Raw genomic sequence first — 27,961 nt, forward strand, 5'->3', positions numbered from 1 at the left:
CAAGTATTTGTCCACTTTCAAATGAGCACATGTAGAATATAGAAAATAACCTGATCCCAGAAAACTGGCTGGGGTAAGGGGAGGAGACCAGGCGCAGAGAAAAAGGGTGGTTTGCTGGCATTTTGCTCAAAGGGTGATACCCTGCCTAAACCTTTCAGTACACAGTAAACAGCAATTTTAGTTGCAGCACAAATTAAGCAAGCCCTTTTAGAAGAACACGGTGCTCAAAAAACAGAAGTAGCCAATGAGTCTGATTCAAAGATTTGTGAAATAGTCACAATAAAAGTCATACATTGTGTAATTTCTGTCAGCAAAGCAGAGATCTGTTTGGGATTTCTGGTCCATAGTCTTTGTCAAAAAGGCAGCTTTTAAGGAAGGCCTTAAAAATAAGAAAGAGAGATGGACAGGCAGGAGATTAGTGTCACAACACTCTGGGCTAGTGCGCGGTCAATTCCAGCCCCATTTGACCTAGAGTCGCAACACAGGTGAAATTAAATGTTACATTAATTCCTATGGCTTTGGTTGACTTAAATTGACCACAGTCACTAAACACAAGTAACCTTTTATTATTAACAGTATTATAATTAAATAGGCAAAAGAAATACAACTGACTAGCTAATACCCCTTCCGAACCCCTGTTTCAATACTTCTTCCTTCTTGGCACGAGATGGTATGCTTTGGCACGGTTGTCTTCTTTTTTTGTAGATTCAGGATCCTTTCAAGTTTACAGAAAAGATTTTCCAGGCACTCACTGCTTTTAAAACAATAAAACAGTTCTTCACTTCAGCAGCGAGAGAGAGGCTGTTCAGGGCGGCACGGTGGCGCAGTGGTTAGCTCTGCTGCCTTACAGCGCTGAGGACCCGTGTTCGATCCTGGCCCTGGGTCACTGTCCATGTGGAGTTTGCACATTCCCCCTGTGTTTGCGTGGGACTCATCCCCACAACCCAAAGATGTGCAGACTAGGTGGATTAACCACACTAAATTGCCCCTTAATTGGAAAAAAAAAAATTGGGTACTCTAAATGTATTAATTTTAAAAAGAGACTGTTCCGTTCCATTCCAAGGTCTACATATTTCTTTTTTTTAAATTTAGAGTACCCAATTCATTTCTTCCAATTAAGGGACAAATTAGCGTGGCCAATCCACCTAACCTATAAGACCATAAGACATAGGAGCGGAAGTAAGGCCATTCGGCCCATCGAGTCCACTCCACCATTCAATCATGGCTGATTTCAACTCCATTTACCCGCTCTCTCTCCATAGCCCTTAATTCCTCGAGAAATCAAGAATTTATCAACTTCTGCCTTAAAGACACTCAACGTCCCGGCCTCCACCGCCCACTGTGGCAATGAATTCCACAGACCCACCACTCTCTGGCTGAAGAAATTTCTCCTCATCTCTGTTCTAAAGTGACTCCCTTTTATTCTAAGGCTGTGCCCCCAGGTCCTAGTCTCCCCTGCTAATGGAAACAACTTCCCTACATCCACCCTATCTAAGCCATTCATTATCTTGTAAGTTTCTATTAGATCTCCCCTCAACCTCCTAAACTTCAATGAATATAATCCCAGGATCCTCAGACGTTCATCGTATGTTAGGCCTACCATTCCTGGGATCATCCGTGTGAATCTACGCTGGACCCGCTCCAGTGCCTGTATGTCCTTCCTGAGGTGTGGGGCCCAAAATTGCTCACAGTAACCTGCACATCTTTGGGTTGTGGGAGCGAAACCCACGCAAACACGGGGAGAATGTGCAAACTCCACACTGACAGTGACTCAGCGCCGATATCGAACCTGGGTTCTCGGCACAGTGAGGCAGCAATGCTAACCACTGCACCACCGTGCTGCCCAGGGCTAAATACTTGTGCCCTGTTCTCTCATAAAGCATCACACAGGAATCAATCGCTGACTGTTTTCAGGCAGTATACTGTTCCTGACCAACCCACAGATTGCCAGCCAGTCAATCGAATAGACTTCCTCCAAAGCTGGTTCCTGGCGCAGACGAGTCCCATCTCTCCATAAATAAAACCTGGATACACAATGTCCTCTAAGCAGGCTGCTTCAGCTTGAGTCCTCTGTTTAAATGCACATTCTGAATATGGGTTCTTGGAAAAAAAAATTAACATTAGGGAGGGAATTTTAGTGAAATGGTTCAGGGAATGGCCAACAATGGATGCATATGCAGGAAAAGCTAGTGTCATAAGACGTTGTTCTCGGGTGTGGGCATTACGTTGGAAGTGGTTTTTGATGGCAAAGGTTGAAGATATAATGGGATACAAGAATGGGAGTTTTACATTTATGGCATTGGGGATTCATGTAATGTAGGTCAGCAAGAACTGAGGTCCTACGTGAAAAGGACCTGGCATGGGATAGAATTCAGACAGAGATTTTATTGAGCTTAAATTATTGAGCATTGGAATAGTCAAGTATGTTGACTCAAAATGGGCTGAGGCAAGGGGAGATGTTATATAGGTGGAAACCTTTGGTGAGGGAATAAAGACTCTAAACCAATCATATAATTCAAGTTTGTGATTGAACTGTGGAATTCATGAAGCATTTTCACACAAAGGGTAATAGAAATATGGATTTTTTTTTCTTGCAAAAGATTGTATACTGATTCAACTGGAACTTTCAAGAATTAGGTCAATAGAAACATGGAATTTTTCTTATACTGATTCAATTTGAACTTTCATGAATTAGGTCAATAATTTCTTGTTAGGTAAAGATATCAAAGGTTGTAGCTTCAAAGTAGATAAACAAGAGTTGAGGCTCAGATCAACCAAGACCTATTTGAATGGTGGAGCAGATTTGAGGGGATCAACAGTTTGCTCCTAGCTCCACATTCACCCCTCTTTTGCCTCTATAACATTCCAGTGACACAATTATATGTCCTAGAATGGCCACTTTGGAAAGAGAAAGGGTTACAACTTTCAAGCTGTATGTATCCAGAAAACCCTCCAGAACAGCTTCAATACACCTGGAACTGCCTTTTTTCACTCCTTAACTGAGTTAAAGTGCCTAGCAAGTGGTTAACATTAAAAAAGCGACAAACATTGAAATTGAAGCTAAAAAATAAAATCAAGATTCCCTAAAGGCTAATTCTATACAAAAAGTGCTGGGAAATATTTTGAAAGAAAAATACTTTCCTTTCTCATAAAAAGGTTAATGTTACCTTGTAATAGTTCACAAATTAGTTGACAGTCTAGGTTTGCAATTGAGTTTCAAGTCTCCTTAACTCCATCCATGCAGCAAGTAATTGAATGTCTACATTTTGTACCCTGCGGACAAATCCTCTAACTGATTACTTCGCATTTTAAGAAACACGTAACATAACAAGGATCACAGCGAACTGATAAGTTACAGCAAATACAGGTCTGCTAAAACAGCAACATGCACAAGGCGTTGCAAGATAAGAAATACCTTAAATTATTATCCATGTAGCTCCATTACATATGGCCAAGTATCCAAATGGATTACAAATTATTGTTTTTAAAAGAATTCAGCATAATGTTTTGGCCTCAACCAACTAAAGAATCTTGCTTCCAGTAAATTAAGGCTGATACTTATATAAGTGCAGCGAAGCCACCATGAGATTAGTTGGATCTGTAGACTTGAATTATTGAACAGAGATTTAATTAGAAATATTGGGTTAACAGTCAATTTTCATAATATAAGTGCTGAAAAGGGTCATTAGGCGAACTCTGATGCAGCTATAATTGTTCCATTCAGTATAAATTGCAGGAGAAATTGTGGGACAACATTGAAATCTAGTCTAAGGACAATTCAATTAATTCCTCTAATTATCTCTACCCACCTGTAACTGGACTTATTTGGGTAATAACTTGAGGCTTAGTTAACTTGTAATCCATTAGGTCTGCTGTCTTTGCAGCCCTCTATATACCACTATTTAACGGGAGTTCATTAGCCTCATTAGCTCCAACGCCACCAAATGGAAGAACAATCTTATCTTTTGTCCTCTTACCTACTTTTCTAAAATAATTCTGTATGACTCCAAAACGTACTGTCTATGCTTTCCATATTCAGTTAGAAAAAGTTGTCAAGGGAAGAATTGTACTCATTGATATGAAAAGAAATAAGGGGCGAGATTCTGCGCTCCCGTTTGGAGAATCGCCTGGCGCGCCATTTTTCCCCGCGACGCCGGTCCGACGTCCTCCCGCGATGCACCCAAGCGGCGGGAACGGCCCCGTCGAGTTCTGCGCGGCGCGGGCCGGAGAATCGCCCGGGACACACAAAATGGCGATTCTCCGCTACACCCGCTATTCTCCGGCCCGGATGGGCCAAGCGGCCTGCCCAAAGTGACGGCTCCCCGCCGGCGCCATCCACACCTAGTCGCTGCCGGCGGGAACAGCGCAGGAACGCTGGGGGGGCGGCCTCTGGGCGGGCGAAGGGGTTCTTTCACCGGGGTTGCACTCAAAAGGGGCCTGGCCCACCATCGGTGCCCACCGATCGGCGGTCCGGCCTCGCTGAAGGAGGACCTCCTTCCCTCCGCCGCCCCGCAAGATCTATCCGACATCTTCTTGCGGGGCGGCCTCGGGGAGGATGGGAACCACGCATGCGCGGGTGACGCCAGTTATGCGGCGGATGACGTGGCGCCGCTTTTATGCGGAGCCAATGCCCGGTGCGCGCTGACAACGCTGCTTTAGCGACCCCCCCCCGAGTTTCTCGTGGCCCCGATCATAGCCCATTTTCGGGCCCTGAATCGGTCGAGATCGGGGCCGTTTCGCGCCGTCGTGAACCTCGGCGGCGTTCACGATGGCGTGAGCACTTAGTCGCGGGAGCGGAGAATCGCACCCACTATCTCCTATTTAGTATTAAATTACAATATTGCTGATCAACTGATATTCATAGGCAGGAAAAAATAGAAATTAGACCTGATTGAAGTTTTTATGGTTATTCGCAGCATTTCTGAGTGGAGAATAGGGCTGATTAAAGTGGAAATGATTTCAGCTCACCACAAAAGAAAACACTACTGGTTCAGTATTACAGTTCATGAATCACCTTCTCTCAGTTAACTTTTATACATTTTCTTAAATTATATCTTTTGTCACCCACCTCTTATTATTCCTCATGAAAAACTGGAGAATTCATAGACAAACAAGACTTAAGTCAGTTCCAAGAACAGTAATATTTGCAACATGGGGGGGGGCGTGGGGTGGCAGCTCGGACCTGCTGCACCATTCAATAAGATCATAGCTGATCTGAATATAACCTCACCCCAGCATTCCTGCCCGTCCATTATAATATTTCACCCTCTTGTTAATCAAGAATCGATTTAGCTCAGCCTTAGAAAAAATATTCAAAGACTCTGCTTTCACTGCCTTTTGAGGAAGAGCTCTCCAGAGGCTCTCAACCCAAGAGAAGATTTCTCCTCATCTTCACCTTAAGTGAGTGACGCCCTGTTTTTGAGTGACGTCTTGTTTTTAAAGTGACCCCCAGTGTATGGATCCCAAGGGGGTTGGTTCATTCAGTTGGCTGGACAGCTGGTTCATGATGCAGAGTGGGTTCAATTTCCATAGCGGCTGAGGTTATTTACAAAGGTCCCGCCTTCTCAACCTTGTCCCTGACTTGAGGTGTGGTGACCCTCAGGTTAAATCACCACCAGTCAGCTCTCAAAGGGGAGTGCAGCCTATGGTCCTCTGGGACTGTGGCAGCATTGACATGTATTCCAAAAAGAGGAGACAAGGAAATAGTAGTGTCAACATTGGAGCATTGTTTAGGTTAAGTTTCACAAGCTGTATGATACAAATAAAACCTTACAACTCCAACCTGTACACAAATATTGATATAAGGCTTTGTTCCTGCATTGTGCCATATTGCATTTAAGATTAGTATTGAGTGAATTGTTACATGGTTTGTGGTCAAGGTGCACTGGAGTGCACAGGATATAGGTCAGTGGATTCAGAGATGCTCTTCCTATTTCCACTCTGAGATGTGTGCTCAGAAATATAGTCTATATATGTACAGAAATGTCAAAAGTTTGGACTGCAGTTGGATGATGATTTACAGATGACTGAGAGACTGTTGCCAGAATTCATTGCGTATTAGCTTCTGGTAAATATTATAAATTATCTGTAAACTGTTAGAACATTTCCTTTTAAAGTTGTTTTGACACTGTTATTTTAATTTGTATTATGGGGTGCTTGCTTTTGAGAGTCAGCCACCCGAATTAATGCTGTTACATCTGTTTTCTGAAGCAGATTACACTTTTATAAATTACAAACCTTTTTAAAAAGCTGTCAGTTTTATTACCTTGCACTGTGTTAACATTGACTACAGAGAGCGTCCTTCAGTGGCTCAACTGCAAACAACAAAGGACCGGAGTAATTGCACGGAGCTGATTTTCATTTATTATAATAATAATCTTTATTGTCACAAGTAGGCTTACATTAACACTGCAATTAAGTTACTGTGAAAATCTCCTAGTCGCCACATACAAGCACCTGTTTGGGTACACAGAGGGAGAATTCAGAATGCCCAAATTACCTTAACAGCACGTCTTTCGGGACTTATGGGAGGAAACCGTAGCACCCGGAGGAAACCTACGCAGACACAGGGAGAACGTGCAGACTCCACACAGACAGTGACCCAAGCCAGGAATCGCACCTGGGTACCTGGAGTTGTGAAGCAACTGTGCTACCCACTGTGCTACCATACAGCCAATCATCTCTGGGATCCAGATAAAATGGTGATGCGGATTTCAAACCTTGTAGAGAGTGGTTACCTATGGGCAGACAGCATTAGAGTACCTCTCAAATAAGTAACTATTCCAATGCTCTCCTAGCTTCTCAAGTAACTATTGAAATGCTCTTCTAGCATGTCCTCCATCTTAAACCTTCTGTAGACTTGAGAAAATGCATAACTCTTGTTGCCCATACCCTACCTCATGCCAAATGCAGCTCCCATCCCCCTGTGTTCACTGAGCCAACCTGGCTCTCGGTAAGGCAATGCATCAATTTCAAAATTTGCTTCTTTCTCCATGGACTTGCTTTCCCCATCGCCAAAACCTCTTCCAACCCTCAGAAATCTCTGCACCCCTCCAAATCCAGTCTTTTGTGCATCACAGTTCTCTTTGTTTCACGATTAGTGACGATGTCTTCAGCTGTCTAGGCTTTAAACTCTGGAATTCACTCCCTAAACCTCGCTATCTCGCTGCACTTTTCTCCTCCTTTGGTGTTCATTCAAGCCGTTCATTCAAGCCTATCAATTTTGGTCACCTGTCCTCACATCTCATTATGTGGCTCAGTATTAAGTTCTACTTGATGATCATCCTGTGAATGCCCCTGGACATTTTACTACCTTTAAAACGCAATATACATAAAAGTTATTGTTGTTAAGTCATATCCCCTCAGCCTGGTTCTTTTTGATTGAACAGTTCCAGGCCAATTGGAAGGATTCAACAATTACTACTTAGATTATTTGGGGGCCTTTAACATAGTGTTGCAAAACACTTCACAGAGTGGATAGAAGAATACTTATATAGTGCAGTTAATGAAGAGAAAATGTATCACGGGCAAAATGAATGCTGATCCAAGGAAAACAATTTTGGTGTAGCTGACAAAATCTCAAACAAAGCGGTGAATTTTAGAGAGTGTCCCAAAGGAGGAAAGAGTGTTGGTGGGGCAGAAAGGTGAGTTAGGTAGGAAATTACAGAGTCTGCCGACTAGGTGGCTGAGAGCCATAGGTGAAATGCAAAATAGACCAAAGTCGGAGGAACTGAGAGATCTGGGGTGAGCAATTGTCAGTCTGGAGGAGGTTATAAAGAAAGGGAAGGGCTTTTAAGGCACAATGGAAATGTTATATTGTAGGCAGTGGGGTACTGGGAACCAATATATGCCAGTGGGATCAGGGTGATAGGTAATAGGTTATGGATTGTATTGGATCAGCTGAAATTTACCAAATTTGAATGGCCAGGTCCATATTTGTGCAGTCATGTCTGGAGGTGACTGAAAAACATGAACAAGGGTTCAGCAGAAGTTGAGCTTTTTATCTGAAGCAAATTCAGGGACAGGTGATGTTACAGAAGCAACAAGATAAGAGTAGATGGGATAGGAAGCTCAGGTGCAAGTCAAGCAGGAACCGTCAAATTCAGTCCAAAACAGTGGGTGGGGAGGGGGAAATCGAATTGGGGCAAGAGTATCCAGTTTTTGGTTCAGAATTCTGAATGTGTAGCTGGAGAAAGCTCATCTAATCAACAAGCAATCTGACGACACAGAGGTAGTCCAAGAGAAAGAATAGAGAGGTAGAGCTGGGCATCATTGACGTACATGCGGAAGCTAACATGCACGTCCTTGGGTGATGTCACAAGGGATAAAACATAAGAACAAAGAAAAGTACAGCAGAGGAACAGGCCCTTCGGCGTCCAAGCCTGTGCTGACCATGCTGCCCGTCTAAACTAAAATCTTCCACACTTCCTGGGTCCGTATCCCTCTATTCCCATCCATGTATTTGTCAAGATGCCCCTTAAATGTCACTATTGTAATGGCCAAATACTATGCTAATGCTGAGGGGGGGTGGGGTGGGAAGAAATGTCATTGCTGGAGGAGCTACAACTACAATTGGATAGGTATGAATGAATGGAACCAAATGATGGCAATCTCAATGAGCTGGACAAATGACGGAAGATATTTGGGGAGGATGAGGTGACCAACTGTGTCAAAGGATGAGATGTGGGAGATAGAGGGCGGGATGCTGCGACCCCGCGCCGGGTCTGAGAATCGCCGGCGGGCCACGCAAATCCAGTCATGCCACCCCACGCTGGCCACCCCACGATTGCCGCCATTGGCGCCAGCATAGTTGGTGCGGAGCCAGTCGTGGGCCGCTCTACGCGGCCGGCCCACCGATTCTCTGGCCCGGATGGGCCGAGTGGCTGTAGGAAAAGAGCCGGGTACCACGGGCGCTGTTCTAACCTGCTCTGGGCCGGCGGAACCTCGGCGTGTAAGGGTCGGGTGGCGGCCTTTGGGGGGGGGGGGAAGGGGAGGGTCCGACCTCGGGGGGGCTCTGATGTGGCCTGGCCCGCGATCAGGGCCCATCGATCTGCGGGCCGGCCTCTGTGGCTGTGGGCCTCCTTTCTTATGCGCCGGCCCCTGTAGTCCTGCGCCATGTTGCGTTGGGGCCGGTGCGTTGAAGGAGAACACTGGCCATGCGCGCGTTGTCGCCGGCGCCACTGCGCATATCCTCGGTGGCACCGGCGCAACTGCACATGCGTGGATCTTACGGCGCACAGTTCGCGCCAGGATCTGCAGCTGGAGCGGTGCGAACCGCTCCAGCGCCTTGCCGGCCCCATGTAGGCGCCAGAATTAGTCGTGGGAGCGGCCCGTTCACGCCGTTGTTAAACGCGACGGCGATTACGACAGTGTGGACACTCTGCCACGGGATGGAAGAATCCCGCCCAGGGCACCCCAACCAATGAGCATATCATTTTAGTTTACGTTGATTAGAGCCAATTAAATGCGGTAGCAGGGGTGAAGCCTGATTAGAGAATCAAACATGAAAGTTGGCACAATTTTGGAAGGACACAAAAATGTTTAAGAATCCATTAAAATAGGTTGGTAGTCTGCAAAGTGGAGGGGGGCAAGAGTGCAAATTTTGAAAAAAATGAGGCGATGCTAATGGTTTGAAAGGCCAGGGAATCCAAGGAGTAGGAATCATTTATACTATCAGCTTGTGTGAGGGCTAGGAAGAGAAGCTAGCTGGTCAGCGGTTTAGTAGGAATGGGGTGAAGAAAGCTGGAGAAGAGAAAATTGGAGAATGATGGCGGAATCAGGAGTGGAGAAGAGGGAAGCCAAGGGAGAAGTTTGGAATGGGGAGCTGCTGAAGGAATGGTTTAAAATTGATTTATGAAATGTTACAAGATGTCTTTATACCTGTTGCAGGCAATAACAAAAGGGGAGAGGGGCTTATGGAAGCAGTTGGCAAAGGAGAAAACTCAGGAGGAGGGTTATATTTTCACTCCATGTTAGTCCCAGCTTAGTGAGCAGATTTGTTGGAGAGTGAGGCCCGATAGTACTTGATGTAGTCCTGGCAAATCAGGTGATAGTTGCTAAGTCAGTTGTCAGATAAGCTAAAATGTGTACCCTTTTGATTTGAGAACAAAGATGGGGACTATACCAGGAGAATTGGCCGAGATGGGAGGGAGAAACATTTTGCTGGGGACAATACGTGCTTTGTATTCAATTCAGACTTTTCTGACCTTGGATTTTGTGTTTTTATTTCCTTCCATCAGGCTCCACAGGTGGTTAGTGGACTAAGTGATCTCTGAAAGGTGGGTGCAGTTCGGACTATGACAATTTGAAGGGATTATTTCATAGGGAAAGTTCCTTTTGAAATTGAGCCTTGTGGCTCCTTTATTTCTCAAGGTTCACTGATCGACTGCTGCCAAATTTACTACCATTAAAGATGGCACTGAGTATGCGTAATTCTAGAGCACCAGCAGGAGAGACCTGGCAAGTATCTGTGTGAGCATGCTCAGGTTAAGTCATTGAAGAGGGGACAACTGGAGGCACAGAAGCCATGCTTTCCCTTACCTGACAGATTACTATTTTCTTCAATGCAGAAACTACCAGCAGAGTTTGCAAATTTGCTTGCAGTTTATTTGCATGTGGGTGTGACTGGTATAGCACACACCAGATACAAGAGGATTATATTGTTTTGTCTGGTACCGTACGGCCCATGTGTCTCAGTATCAGCTCCACAGATGCTAGGTAATTTGTCGAGTGTTTTTAGCATTTTCTATTTCTATTTTAAATTTCCAGCTTATGGAAATGTATATGTTAAATTTCCAGCTAGTATTGTATAGCCAGTGAATGTCTCATTTTTTTGGACAGGACACGTACAGTGGAGTACTGATAAGGACCATACCATCACTACAGCAGTACAGTTGGGTAGATGGTCACGCATAAGGCAAGTTTCAGTCAAAGCCAGGATGCCAATGCTCTCATTAGGCTGTAGATGACAAGGGCCTTGTTTGCAAGTGAATAAACATTTAGGAAGTAAAAGAGAGGGATAAACCTGTTAACTGTAGGCCAGTTGGTAGTACAGATATCTAGAAACTATAACCCAGGACAAAACTCTAAGTGAAAGACATGTGTTAGTTAACAAATGACAGTTAACATCAAACTGTTAAAAGAAAAATTGTATCTGACAAACTAGATTGAGTAATTCGATTAAGTAAATGAGAGCTGAAGATATTCAATAAAGTTCCATACAATAGACTTGCTAAAATCAGAGCCTTTTGGGCCGAAGGAGCAATGGCATTGTGGCTAAAAATCAGATAGTAGAGATATGTGGTGAATGGTTCATAGAATTCACAGTGCAGAAGGAGGCCATTCGGCCCATCGAGTCTGCACCAGCTCTTGGAAAGAGCACCCTACCCAAACGCACACCTCCACCCTATCCCCATAACCCAGTAACCCCATCCAACACGAAGGGCAATTTTGGACACGAAGGGCAATTTAGCATGGCCAATCCACCTAACCTGCACATCTTTGGACTGTGGGAGGAAACTGGAGCACCCGGAGGAAACCCACGCACACACGGGGAGAACGTGCAGACTCCACACAGGCAGAGACCCAAGCCGGGAATTGAACCTGGGACCCTGGAGCTGTGAAGCAATTCTGCTAATCACTATGCTACCGTGCTGCCCACGGGACGGGAGGGAAGTACACAGTGGTGTACCTCAAAGGATAGTGTAACTGCCAGAGCTCTTCTAATGTGTACAATGACCGGGACTTCGATATAGAAGGCAAAATTCTGAAGTACGCAGACGACACAAAACTTGGAAGTTGAGTAGGAGTACAATAGCAAACTTCAGGATAGCAAAATGAGGCTGATGAAATTTTTTTTTTTAAAATAATTTTTATTAAAGGTTTCCATAAAATATCAATAACAAAATGAGAAAGAAAAAAGAACCCAACAGGGTTAAGTACAAAACACAATCTAAAAAAGCAACCCCCCAAACCCCTCCCCCCCGTACATAAATAATAAATTAACATTAACACCCCGACTTAACACAACAGGCGTATAAACCCCTCAGACCCTTCCAGTGTAAATAACATAAACAAAAATAAAGTAAACCCCCCCCCCCACCCGCCCTGCTGCTGCCATTGACCAATGTCTATCGTTCTGCCAGAAAGTCTAAGAACGGTTGCCACCGCCTAAAGAACCCTTGTACCGACCCTCTCAAGGCGAATTTCACCCTCTCCAATTTATTGAACCCTGCCATGTCGCTGATCCAGGATTCCACGCTTGGGGGCCTCGTATCGTTCCACTGAAGGAGAATCCTTCGTCGGGCTACCAGGGACGCAAAGGCCAGAATTCCGGCCTCTTTCACCTCCTGCACTCCCGGCTCCTCTGCCACCCCAAATATTGCGAGCCCCCAGCCCGGTCTGACCCTGGATCCTATCACCCTCGACACCGTCCTCGCTACGCCCTTCCAAAATTCCTCCAGCGCTGGGCATGCCCAGAACATATGGGTGTGATTTGCTGGGCTCCCTCAGCACCTAACACACCTGTCCTCACCCCCAAAGAACCGGCTCATCCTTGTCCCGGTCATGTGTGCCCTGTGCAGCACCTTAAACTGTATGAGGCTGAGCCTTGCGCACGAAGAGGAAGAATTCACCCTCCCTAGGGCATCTGCCCACTTCCCCTCTTCGATCTCCTCTCCCAACTCCTCCTCCCACTTACCTTTCAACTCCACCACCGAGGCCTCCTCCTCCCCCTGCATCACCTGGTAAGTTTCCGAGATCTTCCCCACTCCCCCCCCCCCCCCACCAAGAGCACCCTGTCCTGTACTGTGTGTGGCAGTAGCCGTGGGAATTCCACCACCTGCCGTCTGGCAAACGCCCTTACCTGTAAGTACCTGAAGGTGTTCCCCGGGGGGAGCCCGTACTTCTCCTCCAGCTCACCCAAGCTCGCAAACTTCCCGTCCACAAACAGGTCCCCCAACTTTCGTATCCCTGCCCTGTGCCACCCCGAAAACCCTCCACCTGTTCTTCCTGGGGCGAACCGGTGGTTCCCCCGTAATGGGGTCCACGTCGAGGCCCCAACTTCCCCCCTATGCTGCCTCCACTGCCCCCAAATTTTGAGGGCCGCCACCACCACCGGGCTCGTGGTATACCTCCTTGGAGGGAGCGGCAGCGGCGCCGTTGCCAGCGCCCCCAGACTCGTACCCACACAGGACGTCGTCTCCAGCCTCTTCCATGCAGACCCCTCCCCCTCCATCACCCACTTGCGCACCATCGTCGCATTGGCTGCCCAGTAGTACCCACAGAGGTTGGGCACCGCCAGCCCCCCCCTATCTCTATTCCGCTCCAGGAACACCCTTCTCACCCTCGGAGTCCCTCGTGCCCACACAAACCCCATTATATTCCTGTTAACCCGCCTGAAAAAAGCCTTCGGGATAAACACGGGAAGGCACTGGAACAGGAACAAAAACCTTGGGAGCACCGTCATTTTGATTGACTGCACCCTACCCACCAAGGACAGCGGCAACGCGTTCCTCCTCTTGAACTCCTCCTCCATTTGCTCCACCAGCCTTGTAAAGTTAAACCTATGCAGGGGCCCCCAGCTCCTGCCCACCTGGACCCTCAAATATCTGAAGCTCCTCTCTGCCCTTTTTAGTGGGAGCTCGCCAATCCCCCTCTCCTGGTCCCCTAGCTGAACTACGAACAGCTCGCTCTTCCCCATATTGAGCTTGTACCCCGAAAAGTCCCTAAATTCCCTAAGGATCCTCATTACCTCTGGCATTCCTCCCACCGGGTCCGCCATAAAGCGACAGCCTATGCTCCTCTCCACCCCGCCCCAACCCCCTCCAGTTCCTTGACTCCCTCAGTGCAATAGCCAGGGGTTCAATCGCCAGTGCGAAGAGCAGGGAGGACAAGGGACACCCCTGTCTCGTCCCTCGGTGCAACCGAAAGTACTCGGACCTCCTCCTATTTGTGGCCACACTCGCCATCGGGACCTCGTACAACAGCCTAACCCACCTGACAAACCCCTCCCCAAACCCGAACCTCTTCAGCACCTCCCACAGGTACCCCCACTCTACCCTATCGAAGGCTTTCTCAGCGTCCATCGCCACCACTATCTCCGCCTCCCCCTCCATCGCCGGCATCATGATAACGTTCAAAAGCCTCCACACATTCGCGTTCAACTGTCTCCTCTTCACAAACCCCGTCTGGTCTTCATGGATGATCTGCGGCACACAATCCTCAATCCTCGCAGCTAAGACCTTCGCCAGCACCTTGGCATCTACATTTAGCAAGGAAATCAGTCTGTAAGACCTACATTGCAGGGGATCCTTGTTCCGCTTCAGGATCAAGGAGATCAGTGCCCGGGACATCGTCGGGGGTAACGCCCCCCCACCCCCACCCCCTTGCCTCATTCAAGGTCCTAACTAACAGCGGGCCCAACAGGTCCATATATTTTTTATAGAACTCGACCAGGAAACCGTCCGGCCCCGGTGCCTTCCCCGCCTGCATGCTTCCTATCCCTTTGATCAGCTCCTCCAGCCCAATCGGGGCCCCCAGTCCCGCCACCAGTCCCTCTTTCACCTTTGAAAACCTCAATTGGTTCAGGAAACGGCCCATCCCTCCCTCCTCCCGTGGGGGCTCGGATCGGTACAATTCCTCGTAGAAGTCCCTGAAGACCCCATTGATGCCAACCCCACTCCGCACCACGCTCCCTCCCCTGTCCTCAACTCCCCCGATCTCCCTAGCTGCGTCCCGCTTCCTAAGCTGATACGCCAGCATCCGGCTTGCCTTTTCCCCATACTCGTAGACCGCCCCCTGGGCCTTCCTCCACTGTACCTCCGCCTTCCTGGTGGTCACCAGGTCGAATTTGGCCTGGAGGCTGCGCCTCTTCCTCAACAATCCTTCCTCAGGCTCTTCCGCATACCTCCTGTCTACCCTCACCATCTCCCCCACCAGCCTCTCCCTCTCCCCCCGCTCCTTGTGGGCCCTAATGGAGATCAGCTCTCCCCTCACCACCGCCTTCAGTGCCTCCCATATCATCCCCACTCGGACCTCCCTGTTGTCGTTGGTCTCCAAGTACCTCTCTATACTTCCTCAGACCCGCTCGCTCACCTCCTCGTCCGCCAACAGCCCCACCTCCAAGCGCCACAGCGGGCACTGGTCCCTCTCCTCCCCCATCTCCAAGTCCACCCAATGCGGGGCGTGGTCCGAAATGGCTATCGCCGAATACTCGGTATCCTCTACTCTTGCTATCAGCGCCCTACTCAAAATGAAAAAGTCGATTCGAGAATAAGCCTTATGGACATGTGAGAAGAATGAAAATTCCCTAGCCCCCGGCCTTGCAAATCTCCAAGCATCCACCCCTCCCATTTGGTCCATAAATCCCCATAGCACTCTAGCCGCCGCCGGCTTCTTACCCGTCCTAGAGCGATCCAGTGCCGGATCCAACACCGTGTTAAAGTCTCCCCCCATTATCAGGTCCCCCACTTCAAAGTCTGGGATCTGACCCAACATACGCCGCATAAAACCCGCATCGTCCCAGTTCGGAGCATACACATTGACCAGTACCACCCTCTCTCCCTGCAACTTACCACTTAACATTATGTACCTACCGCCATTATCTGCCACAATGCTCGACCCCTCGAATAACACCTTCTTTCCCACCAAGATCGCCACCCCTCGATTTTTGGCATCTAGCCCCGAGTGAAACACCTGACCTACCCACCCTTTCCTCAGTCTTACCTGGTCTGCCACCTTCAGGTGTGTCTCCTGGAGCATAACCACATCCGCCTTGAGCCCCTTCAGGTGCGCGAACACGGAGGCCCGCTTAACCGGCCCATTCAGTCCCCTTACATTCCAGGTTATCAGCCGGATCAGGGGGCTACCCGCCCCCCTCCCCCGCCGACTAGCCATGACCCTTCCTCGGCCAGCCACGCGCCCGCACCCCACCCCACACCCGGCCCGTTCCCCACAGCGGCAAACTCCCGAACTCCCGTCTCGACCCACCCCACTCGCTCCAGCTCCTCCTTGATCTTAGCAGCAGCAACTCGATTCTCTCTCCCCCCCCCCCCCCCCCGCCGGGCTAGGACCCATCCTAGCTGGTTAACTCCCCCCATTGCACTTCCGCAAGTCAGCTGACTCCTGCTGACACCGGCCACTCCCGCGTCCCCTTCGACTCCTCCCATTGTGTGGCACACCCTCCTCTCCCACTCCCCATCCACAGGCTCTCCCCCTTCGTTCTAAGCGCGGGAAACAATCCTCGTTTCTCTGCCCCGGCCCCGCCCCCCCCAGTCTTCGGCGCGGGAAAGATGCCCGCCCTCTCCACCTACCAGGCCCTGCCACCAACCAAAATAGTGCCCAACCCGCCCCATCCAACCTCCCCAACACAAAAGAGAAAAACACAGAGAAAAAGAAACCCAAAACAATGCAAAGGCCACCCCCCCCACCCCCGAACCAAAAATAGGCATAACATATCCACCGCAGTCCCCAATCGCCCATCCCGACCCTCGGTCTGTGTCCAGCTTCTCGGCCTGAACAAAGGCCCACGCCTCCTCCGGAGACTCAAAATAATGGTGCCGGTCCTTGTAGGTAACCCACAGTTGCGCCGGCTGCAACATGCCAAACTTCACCCCCTTCCTGTGCAGCACCGCCTTCGCTCGATTGTACCCGGCCCTCCTCTTCGCCACCTCCGCACTCCAGTCCTGGTATATCCGAACCTCCGCGTTCTCCCACCTGCTGCTCCTCTCCTTCTTGGCCCACCTGAGGACACACTCCCGATCGACGAACCGATGGAACCGCACCAGCACCACCCGCGGAGGCGCATTAGCCTTGGGCCTCCTCGCCGACACTCTATGGGCCCCTTCCAGTTCCAGGGGCCCCTGAAAGGACCCCGCTCCCATCAGCGAGTTCAACATGGTGACCACATAGGCCCCCACGTCCGGCCCCTCCGGGACGCCCAGAATCCGCAGATTCTTCCGCCTCGATCGATTCTCCATCTCCTCGAACTGCTCCTGCCAGCTCTTGTGGAGCGCCTCGTGCGCCTCCACCTTTACCGCCAGGACTAAGATCTCGTCCTCATTGTCAGAGATCTTTCGTCGAGCCTCTCGGATCGCCACCCCCTGGGCCGTCTGTGTCTCCAGCAGCTTATCAATAGAAGCCTTCATCGGCTCTAGCAGGTCCGTTTTAATCTCTCGGAGGCAACGCTGGATACCCTCCTGTTGCTCCTCCGCCCACTGCCTCCACGCTGCCTGGTCTCCGCCCGCCGCCATTTTGTCCTTCTTCCCTTCCTTCTTCCGGTCCACCACCACCTTTTCTGTCGCCCCGCTCCTAGTTAAAGCCATATACTGACGGGGAGCTATTATTAACTCCTTCCCACACCGGGAAACGTCGAAAAAGTGCCCTTGGGCGCCCTAGAAAGAGCCCAAAAGTCAGTTTTTGGGAGAGCCGACTAATGTGCGACTTAGCTCAGCATAGCCGCAACCGGAAGTCTCGAGAGGGAATCCTTTTGGCAGTGTTCGCTTCACCAATCTGCCCCCAAATGTCAGTGGAAACTCCTGAAAAAGGTCTACGAGTCCGTTCCAGACGGGAGCTGCCGAATGCGCGACCTACTCCTCCATGGCCGCCACCGGAAGCCTCATCCCCGCTTCTTCAGTGGCCTTGGTGAGATCTTTTCACAGTTGTTCGCTCTGCTGCTAGAATTCACCTTTAATAAAGGCCCTCAAGTCAGCTTACAGCCTCTAAGCTTGCCCTTCCCTCGCCTTCATGCTGGAAGAGGCTTTGTTTATCCTGCAGTTAAAGCCAAATCTTTTACTGTTTCTGCCGGGTCTGGTAACCAAGAGACATACCGTTCCTGGGGGACACTGTCGGGGGAATGTTGCAGTCTTCTTCCCACACCGGGAAATGTCAAACAAATGCCCTGGGGGCCCTGTAAAGAGCCCAAAAGTCCGTTCCAAGCGGGAGCTACCGAACATGCGACCTAGCTCTGCATAGCGGCACCCGGAAGTCCTCGAGGCTGATGAAATTGGCAGCACAATCAGATTAAATTTAATGCAGAGAAGTGGGAATTTTGTATTTTGTAAGGAAGAATGAGGACTGGCAATATAAACAAAGTAGTACAATATTAAAGAGTGTGCTAAAGCAGAGACCTGTGGGTTCAAAAATACAAATATCTGAAGGGGAGGACAGGTTGAGATGACTGTTAAAATAACATGGGCTTTATCAATAGTCATAGAATACAAAAAACAAAAGAGCTTAGGCTAAATTAAACCTTCACAAACCACTGGTTAAGCCTCAACTGGAATACGTGCAGGGATTCTCCGACCCTGCGCCGAGTCGGAGAATCCCCGGGGGGGAGGTGCGAATCCCGTCCCGACGGCAGCTGCCCTATGCTCCGGCGCTGTTTTTCGGGCGGGATTCCTGCCACGCCAGTCGTTGACAGTGGCCCCACCGGCGATTCTCCGGGCCCCGATGGGCCGAGCGACCGTCCATTTTTGGCCAGTCCCGCCGGCGTGAATTACTCACCTCACACACGGCGGGACCTGGCAGGTGAGTATGCGGGGGGATCCGACCCCGGGGGGGGCCCCCACTGTGGCCTGACCTGCGATCGGGACCCACCAATCTGCGGGTGGGCATGTTCCGTGGGGGGGGGGGGGCCGGGGGGGGGGGGGGGGACTTCTTTCTTCCGCGCCGGGCTCCTGTAGGGCTCTGCCATATTGCCCGGGGATCGGCGCAGAGAAGAGAACCCCCGCGCATGCTCGGAAATACGCCGGCCGGTCGATGCATGCGCGAGATCACGCCGCTTGGTCTGCGCATGCGCAAACTCGCGCTGGCCCTTCGCCGCCAGCTGATGCAGCGCCAACGACTCCGGCAGCAACCTAGCCCCCTAGAAAGGTGAGAATTCCTCACCTTGGGGGGCCGTTGATGCCGGAGTCGTTGGTGCCGGTTTTCCCACCGGCATGGGGACATAGCCCCATTTTCTTTGAATCCCGCCCACGGTGACCAATTCTGCAGCCATACTCTTGGAAGGGTGTCAAAGCCTTAAAGACCTTTCTGAGAATGATGCCAGGGATGAACAGTTCAGTTAAATGGCAAGACTTGAGAAGTTGTGATTTTTCTTACAGCAGAGAAGGTTAAGAAGAGATTTAATAAAGGTGTTCAAAATAATGAGATCATGAGCTAAAGCACCAGCGTTTAAAAGAAAACATTGTGTTATTGATTTGGAAAGCACCATCTGAAAGGACGGTGGAAACAGTAGCTTTCAAAAGGGAATTGGATAAATTTATGAAAGAAACAAAATCAGCATTGCATTGGTGAGAAAGTAAGTGCGACTAATTGGGTGGCACTTTCAAAGAGCTGACACAGAACGGCCTCATTCTAAGCTGTAAGATTCTATTTTACATTCTACAGAAAGAGAGGGTGATAGTTGGTTGTCTCGCAGAGTCAAAAGGAACAATGTTGTCTGAGGTGAGCAGGTCAGGAAATAGGTTGGTGAGGTTAACCTCAAACATACGCTGGTGAAAAAAATTGATGAAAGGGGAGGTGGTCAATTGAGATTGTTGCTTGTGGGAAGACAGAAGTGAGACAATGTCAGGAAAAGTACAGAGGTCGCCCTGGGCTTATCCAAGGTAGATTCAAGCTTCGGACAGTGGTAGGATAAGAGGATCATAAGAAATAAGAACAAAAGGTGGATTGGAATCTATTTTGGGGTTCAAAGTGCCCAAGAAGAAAATGAAAACTGGCATGACTGGGTGGCAGGAAGGGGAAAAGATATACAGAAGAGGCTGGCAGCTCCACACAGATAACAAGATAGACAGAATATGTCAAGGTCCTATGTGGCAGCCAAAATGCACATGAATGATGAGATACCCTCAATTACGACTCAGGAGAGGAGTTTGATAATACAAAGGCTTTAATAACCAGAAAACCAGACAGCTGCCGAGAAGTGTGCTCACTGCACGCTGCCCACTGAACGTAACCTTATATACAGCTTCCTGAGGGCGGAGCCGGAGGCGGAGTCCCCCAGGGTTCCAAACCCGGTCTTAAAGGGGCCTACGCATTAAAGGTACACATGTATACAGATATAATTCATCACATTCACCCCGTTTTTGAAAAAACGCATAGTCCGTCGGGGGTGAAGTGGAATTACAAGTTGTCTTTTGGGTGGGCGGATTGCCCGTGTCGACCTTCTCAGCTCCGGCGGTGGTGCGGCGGATACGGTCGTCCTCGGTGGTGGTATATCCAGGAGCACGGTTGTCTGAGCCTTTGCCCGCGTTGGAGCAGGGGGGGTATCCGGGGTGACTAGGGTGATTGGTGCCGGCGCCGGCTGGGGGGACGCTATGGGGGGCGCTGTCGAGTCGACCGCCGGTGCGGGGAGGGGAGCGTCGGTGGAAGGGGGGGCGGCGGTGGGCGAGCCAGCGGGTGCCAGGTCTCGCAGAAAAACGGTGTCCTGCCTGCTGTCGGGGTGTTCGACGTAGGCGTATTGAGGGTTTGCATGTAATAGTTGGACCCTCTCGACCAGTGGATCTGTCTTATGGCTCCTCACGTGCCTCCGGAGTAGAACTGGTCACGGAGTAGTCAGCCAACGTGGAAGCGAGATCCCAGAGGTGGACCTCCTGGGGAAGACGAACAAACGGTTGTGAGGGGTCTCGTTCGTGGCCGTACAGAGGAGCAACCTAACGGAGTGTAGGGCATCGGGTAGGACCTCCTGCCAGCGGGCGATTGGGCGACTTCTTGACCGTAGGGCTAGAAGAACAGCCTTCCAAACTGTTGTGTTCTCCCTCTCCACCTGCCCGTTTCCCCGCGGGTTATAGCTGGTCGTTCTGCTCGAGGCAATGCCCTTGTTGAGCAGATACTGACGCAGCTCATTACTCATGAATGATGTACCCTGGTCGCTGTGGATATAAGCGGGGAAACCAAACAGGGTGAAGATGCTGTGCAGTGCCTTGATTACGGAGGCAGAGGTCATATCGGAGCAGGGGACGGCGAATGGGAAGCGGGAGAATTCGTCGATGACAGTGAGGAAGTAGGTGTTGCGGTTGGTGGACGGGAGGGGCCCTTTGAAGTCTATGCTTAGTCGCTCAAAGGGCCCAGAGGCCTTTACCAGGCGAGCCTTGTCTGGTCGATAGAAGTGCGGTTTGCACTCCGCACAGATCTGGCAAGCCTTGGTCATGGCCTTGACCTCCTCGGTGGAGTAAGGTAGGTTGCGGGACTTGATGAAATGGGCAAGCCGGGTGACCGCCAGGTGGCAGAGGTCATCGTGGATGGCCTGCAGACGGTCTTTCTGAGCGTTGGCGCACGTGCCGAGGGACAGGGCATCTGGGGACTCGTTGAGTTTCACCGGACGATATGTAATATCGTACGTGTAGGTGGAGAGTTCGATCCTCCACCTCAGAATTTTATCATTCTTTATTTTGCCCCGTTGTGCGTTATCGAACATAAAGGCGACCGATCGTTGGTCGGTGACAAGGGCGAACCTCCTACCGGCTAGGTAATGCCTCCAGTGCAGCACAGCCTCCACTATGGCTTGTGCCTCCATCTCGACTGCAGTGTCGAATTTCCGAGGCGGTGAGGGTTCGGGAGAAGAACGCTACCGGTCTGCCCGCCTGGTTGAGGGTAGCAGCCAGGGCGATGTCTGATGCGTCGCTTTCTACCTGGAAGGGAATGGTTTCGTCCACCGCATACATGGCGGCCTTGATGATATTGGCCTTGATACGACTGAAGGCCGACTGAGCTTCAGCCGTCAGGGGAAAAACCGTGGTCTTAATGAGTGGACAGGCTTTGTCCGCATATCTGGGGACCAACTGGGCACAATAGGAAAAGAGCCCAGGCACCGTTTGAGTGCCTTGAGGCTACGGGAAAGGGGAGGTTCCTTAAAGGGGGCGCATGCGGTCGGGGTCTGGCCCTAGGACCCCATTTTCCACGACGTAGCCGAGGATGGCTAACCGGGTTGTGTGGAACACGCATTTCTCTTTATTGTATGTCAGATTGAGGGCCCGGGCGGTCTGGAGGAACTTCCTCAGGTTTTCGTCATGGTCCTGCTGGCCATGGCCGCAGATGGTGACGTTGTCCAAGTATGGGTATGTAGCCCGTAAGCCGTACTGGTCCACCATTTGATCCATTGCCCTTTGGAAAACGGAGACTCTGTTTGTGACACCAAAAGGGACCCTGAGGAAGTGGAAGAGCCGACCAGCTGCTTCGAAGGCTATATAGGGGCGGTCCTCTGGGCGGACAGGGAGTTGATGGTAGGCCGATTTTAGGTCGACCGTGGAGAATACTCGGTACTGGGCGATTTGATTCACCATTTCTGCTATGCGGGGAAGTAGGTACGCATAGAGTTGCGTAAAGCGGTTTATGGTCTGGCTATAGTCCACCACCATACATTGTTTTTCCCCGGAGCGGACTACCAGTACTTGTGCCCTCCAAGGGCTGTTGCTAGCCTCTGTGACCCCTTCTTTTAGTAGCCGCTGAACCTCTGACTTGATGAAAGTCATGTCTTGGGCACTGTACCGCCAACTCCTGGTGGCGGTGGGCTTACAGTCAGGGGTGAGGTTCGCGAAGGGGGGGGTGCAACTTTGAGTGTCGCCAGGCTACATACCGTGAGCGGGGGTCCGCCGAACTTCAGGGTCAGGCTTCGATGGCTGCACTGAAAGTCCAGACCGAGCAGCAGGGGGGCACAGAGGTGACGGAGGACATAAAGTTTAGAACGGGCGTATTTGGTGCCCTGGATAGCGAGGATAGCAACACAATACCCCGTGATTTGGACCGAATGAGACCCAGATGCAATGGCGATAGTTTGGGAGGTGGGATAGGTGCGCAGGGAGCAGCTTCTTACCGCATCCGGATGGATAAAACTCTCCGTGCTCCCGGAGTCAAAAAGGCAGGGGGTGAAACAGCCATTGATTTGAACCTGCATCATTGAGTTTCGCAGGTGCTTCGGCCGTGATTGATCGAGCGTGATTGCTCCTAGTTGCGGGCAGTCAGAGTCCTCGGTTGAATCGGACTCACAAAATGGCCACCGCCGTCGGTCGCACGTTTTGAGTTTTGAAGATGGCCACCACCAAGATGGCCGCCCCCATGACTCGCACGAGTCCGATGACGTGTCGGAAGTAGGCGTGTCCGGCGGCCGCGTTGCGGGGCCTGTGGTCCCGGGAGTTTGATTTCTGGGCCCAATGAGACTTTTGTTTCTGGCCTTTGGGCCCAGCCAGGCAGACCTTCGCGAAGTGCCCCTTCTTTCCGCATTTGCCGCAGATAGCGGAGCGGGCCGGGCAACGCTGGCGTGTGTGCTGGCCTTGCCCACAGAAATAGCATTGGAGGCCCCCGGTGTGAGCGGGTTGCTGCACGCCGCAGGCCTGAAGCGTGTCCGAGTCTGGAGGGGATCGAGAGGGGTTCGCAAGGTCCGCGCGGAGATTATGGTGAGCTGCTTCCAGGGAAGAGGCCAGTGTTACCGTGCCTTGCAGGTCCTTCGCTTCGTCTTCTAGGAGCCGCTGCCGGATGTATGTGGATCGGATACCGGACACGAAAGCATCACGAATATGTAAGTTCATGTGGACTTCTGCCGTCACCCCTTTATGATCGCTGTTCCTGGCGAGCGCGGTGAGTCTCTCCAAGTATTCATCTAGCATTTCCCCGGAGCGCTGGCGGCAGGTCGAGAGCAAATGTCTGGCGTGTGCCTCGTTTATCGGCTTAATGAAGCACTTCTGTAGGATTTTGACCGCCGTTTCGTATGTCGTAGCTTTCTCGATCACGGATAGTCGGTGGCCCACCCGGACATGTAGTAAGCTCAGCTTGCGAGGTACGTCAACTTCAGTCTCTGAGGAATTCAGATAGGCCTCAAAGCACCGGAGCCAGTATTTAAACATTTCAGTGGCTTCCGGCGACCGAGTGTCCAAATTGAGCTTCTCCGGCTTTAGACCGCTGTCCATCATGATATAGTCTGGTTACCCTCAATTACGACTCAGGAGAGGAGTTTGATAATACAAAGGCTTTAATAACCAGAAAACCAGATAGCTGCCGAGAAGTGTGCTCACTGCACGCTGCCTACTGAACGTAACCTTATATACAGCTTCCTGGGGGCGGAGCCGGAGGCGGTGTCCCCCAGGGTTCCAAACCCGGTCTTAAAGGGGCCTACACATTAACGGTACACATGTATACAGATATCATTCATCACAAATGAACACAAGTGAATTAGCAGTCCTTGGGTATGGCCAAGATTAGAAGAGGCATAGCCTAACGTAAACAGAGAACTCGGAGGCTGTGAAATTCACATCCACATTATACCAAATCTTCAAAAAAATTGCTACACTTAGTAAATTCTTTCATGGGATGTGGGCATCGCTGACAAGGTCAACATTTGTTGCCCAACTTTAATTGCCCTTCCTAGACCTTTTCAGAAAACAGTCAAAGCAGGTAGGGATGGCAGATTTCCTTCCTGAAAGGACCAGGTGAGTTTTTAGCTGCTGTCCTGGGGATCTGAACCCACAGCATTGACCTGAACCTCTGAATAACAAGCCCAGTTACATTACCATTATGCCACTGTTTACCCTGATTACAAGTGATCAAATTAAGCAACCAACATGTTAGCCCACAAATTTAAATTTCACGACCAACAATCTCAACAAAAATTAAACCACACCAGGAAGAAAAATTGACAAATTCAGCAAACAATGTTTTTAATATCGATATACAAGGGAGCCCAGCCCCCCTCCCACCGCACAAGTTTAATGTGCATAGGCAGCTCAGACAGTTTTTAAACCCAGTCATTCTTTCAGCACTTTCCCATTCAGCGTACAACTCTCCTTGGTAAGAGAATGGTGGCGTGGCGGTTCTTTGGAAAAATACAGGTTGTTCAAAACAGGGTCGAGGCAGTGAGAAACACTGTATGCACCAGGGGTAAAGGGAGGGAGTAATGCAAAGGGAGCGAGAGTCAAGTCTGAATGGGTGCGGGAGATAACATAAGACAGGGCAATCTTGCAACGATATTCTGGGATGAGAAATGAAAACAAGTTTACATGCTGTGTCAAGGTGACTAGAATTAAGGGTTAGGGAGAGAAGGCAGGACTTGGGGAGTGTTAGATCAACCATAATCTCATTAAATGACCGAAGGGATGAATGTTTATATTCCTTATGGTCTTATGGAAAATCAAAACAGATAGGGGGCAGCACGGTAGCATTGGGGGGGCGGGGGGGTAGCACGGTAGCATTGTGGGGGGGGGGGTAGCACGGTAGCATTGTGGGGGGGGGCAGCACGGTAGCATTGTGGGGGGGGGGCAGCACGGTAGCATTGTGGATAGCACAATTGCTTCACAGCTCCAGGGTCCCAGGTTCGATTCCGGCTTGGGTCACTGTCTGTGCGGAGTCTGCACATCCTCCCAGTGTGTGCGTGGGTTTCCTCCGGGTGCTCCGGTTTCCTCCCACAGTCCAAAGATATGCAGGTTAGGTGGATTGGCCATGTGCCCTTAGTCTCCAAAATTGCCCTTAGTGTTGGGTGGGGTTGCTGGGTTATGGGGATAGGGTGGAGGTGTTGACCTTGGGTAGGGTGCTCTTTCCAAGAGCTGGTGCGGACTCGATGGGCCGAATGGCCTCCTTCTGCACTGTAAATTCTATAGTAATGATGGGCCGACAGGACCAAAAATCTTTTGCTCTAGTATTTGAAAGGATAGAGGATGGCTAACAAAAGAAGATAGTAGAAAAATAAAAGTCCAGAGATGACAAAAGTAACCCTCATAACAGGATTAGAGGAAATCGGGTGGAATGAGGCATGTATGAATCATAAGCATGAATCTGTTGGCCTGTTCCAATGCCATAAATACTTGCACTAACTAACACGAAAAGACTGATCAGGATGGGTCATTCTGTTAACAATAAAGGTGATGAGCTCAACTAGAACTTTTTGTACGAATTCCTGCTTAGACCAGAATGCACTTGGAACGACAATTATCCCTGACTGTCCTTCCAATTTGGACAGACTGCCACTCAGCTCATTAAAACACTGCCGGCTAACAACACCCCAGAGATGACCAGTCACAGCTGGCCCCCGAGCCGGCCAACCACAGCTGGCCCCCGAGCCGGCCAATCACAGCGCCCCGCGTGCTCCGAGCCTGCAGCCAACCCGGAAGTTCCAGGCTCGCTCCCATTATCACGCGGTGTTTGTTGTGATTCCGTTGCGCTCTTTGATTGGCCGGGAAGCCAGCAGCGGGGAGGGGAGGTCAGGTGACAAGAAGCACTGCCGACAACTGACGGCTTGTTCAGTCCCTTCCATCCACCCAAATAACCCAGCTCACTACTTTTAAACCCTAACACGTTGTTCCTTCTGGCCAACCGGGGTCCATCGAACGGCGCCAACCCTGCTCTTGCTGTATCTGCCCCGCGTCACTTCACGGGCGTTAACGGCAGTTCAAATTCAATTGGCTCGCGTAAATGCTAATCAGGCATTTCAGCCAATCGGGTCCTTGCAGCCCACCCCCGGCTCGCTGATTGGCCAAGCCCCAAGTCCGTCAGAGGTGGGTGAACCCGATCCCGACGGCTGGTCCGCCGGCCCATTGGCCCAGACATCCGTCAGTCACCCAGGTGACCGCCCCACCCCCGCCGGGCAAGTTTGGTTGTCCCTGCAGTGGGACTTGGGACACAATTAAATAATTAAATATACAATTTCAGACGGCTGAACTGTTGTGATTAGCAGAAGAGCCGAGCATGAGCGACATGATATCACACAATTAGAATGACAAGCCTTACCTATGAGCTCGGCGATTGCGCTGAAAGGCCAGGTGTGACTGGTCGAGTTCGTGTGTAAGTAGGTGGGGCTCATCTGAAGAGCAAAATAAAACATCGTCAGCGTTATTTGGCAGATGTGTAACTCAGCTCCATCAGGTTTCTGCCGGTTGTTTCGGGTTTTTAAAGCTTACCGCACTGAGGCGAATCCCATGCTCACTCAGCCTCGCCATGTTTGATCAGGAGTTCTCCGTTTCCCAGGTGAGGGCGCAACGTTGTCAACGGCGGTGGAATGCCGTACAACATGGGGGCTCCCATCAATTGGGGAACTGCCGTCCAGCGTAATGCTTCCTGGGCGAGAATGCCGTACATCGCTGCGTCTCCTGTCAACGGGGAACTGCCGTACAGTGTTTTGCGGAGCGTGGGGTGCCATACAACATGGCGTCTCCCATCAATGGGGAAGTGCCCAACAGCAGTTTCTTGAGAGGATGCCGTACAACCTCTGCACAGTGCTGTTTCATCATCTAAGAGACTGTAATCATTATCCAAAATCCACACCACGTTTACTTGATGTCGAAATTCAGAATGTGTTTTGGAAATAGCTAATGAATTAATAAGGAAACAAATTAGCTGTGAGCTTTACGACGTTAACAGACATTAGGAAGTGGCAGAACGGGCAGTGGGCGGGAGCAGCGACGAGAGCGGAAGCACCACAGTGATGTTCGCGGCAGCAGGAGTAAGTGTAGTGTGAGATCTGTTCCTGTTTGGGGGTGGGGGAGTGTGAGATCTGTTCCTGTTTGGGGGTGGGGGGCAGTCAGTAATTAAAAAGCCTGTTACATCTCCTTGACTTCAAGGCAGCCTTTGAGACTTTTCCGACCGATGTCCTCCATTTATAATGTTGCCCCAGATCAGTTAAAGTGATGAAGCACTGAACTCATATTTACTGTACACGTGAATGATTAAATAAATCAGCAGTGTTTAATCCCCGGTCCGGCTGAAGTAGATGCAGGAACTGCCTCATCACCCTTCCTGTAGCAAAAATCATGGCACTTTGCAGTGGTTTGATTGATATTCATGGCTCCGGGCATGCAACTCCCTTTTAAAAACATGTTTACGATTGTTAGTGATTCCCCTTCGTAACTTTCTGTTAGTGATTGAAGCTGAGGTGTTTGGTTGAAGGGAACCAAGCATGCAACTGCTCGCATTGAAGATAAACACGATATGGCCTTGATGGTCTAAAAACTGTTTCTGTCTTGTCATTTCTGTATAATCAAAC

The 27,961-nt window shown here is 50.2% G+C and overlaps 1 protein-coding gene across 1 annotated transcript in view; it reads right to left on the reverse strand.

Moving 5' to 3' along the window:
* The window catches only part of LOC140421080 (MORC family CW-type zinc finger protein 4), a 148,238-nt gene extending 120,950 nt beyond the window's left edge, over positions 1-27,288 (reverse strand). Inside the window, exons 1-2 of the mRNA XM_072505438.1 lie at positions 26,880-27,288; positions 26,710-26,782 (exon numbers count right to left, since the gene is read on the reverse strand). Coding sequence (XP_072361539.1) covers positions 26,710-26,782; positions 26,880-26,918 — 112 coding nt within the window. The 5' untranslated portion in view covers positions 26,919-27,288. The remainder of the gene's footprint in view (positions 1-26,709; positions 26,783-26,879) is intronic.
* Between the last annotated feature and the right edge of the window lie 673 nt (positions 27,289-27,961).

The sequence above is a fragment of the Scyliorhinus torazame genome, chromosome 5, assembly GCF_047496885.1.
Source record: "Scyliorhinus torazame isolate Kashiwa2021f chromosome 5, sScyTor2.1, whole genome shotgun sequence".
NCBI lineage: Eukaryota > Metazoa > Chordata > Chondrichthyes > Carcharhiniformes > Scyliorhinidae > Scyliorhinus > Scyliorhinus torazame.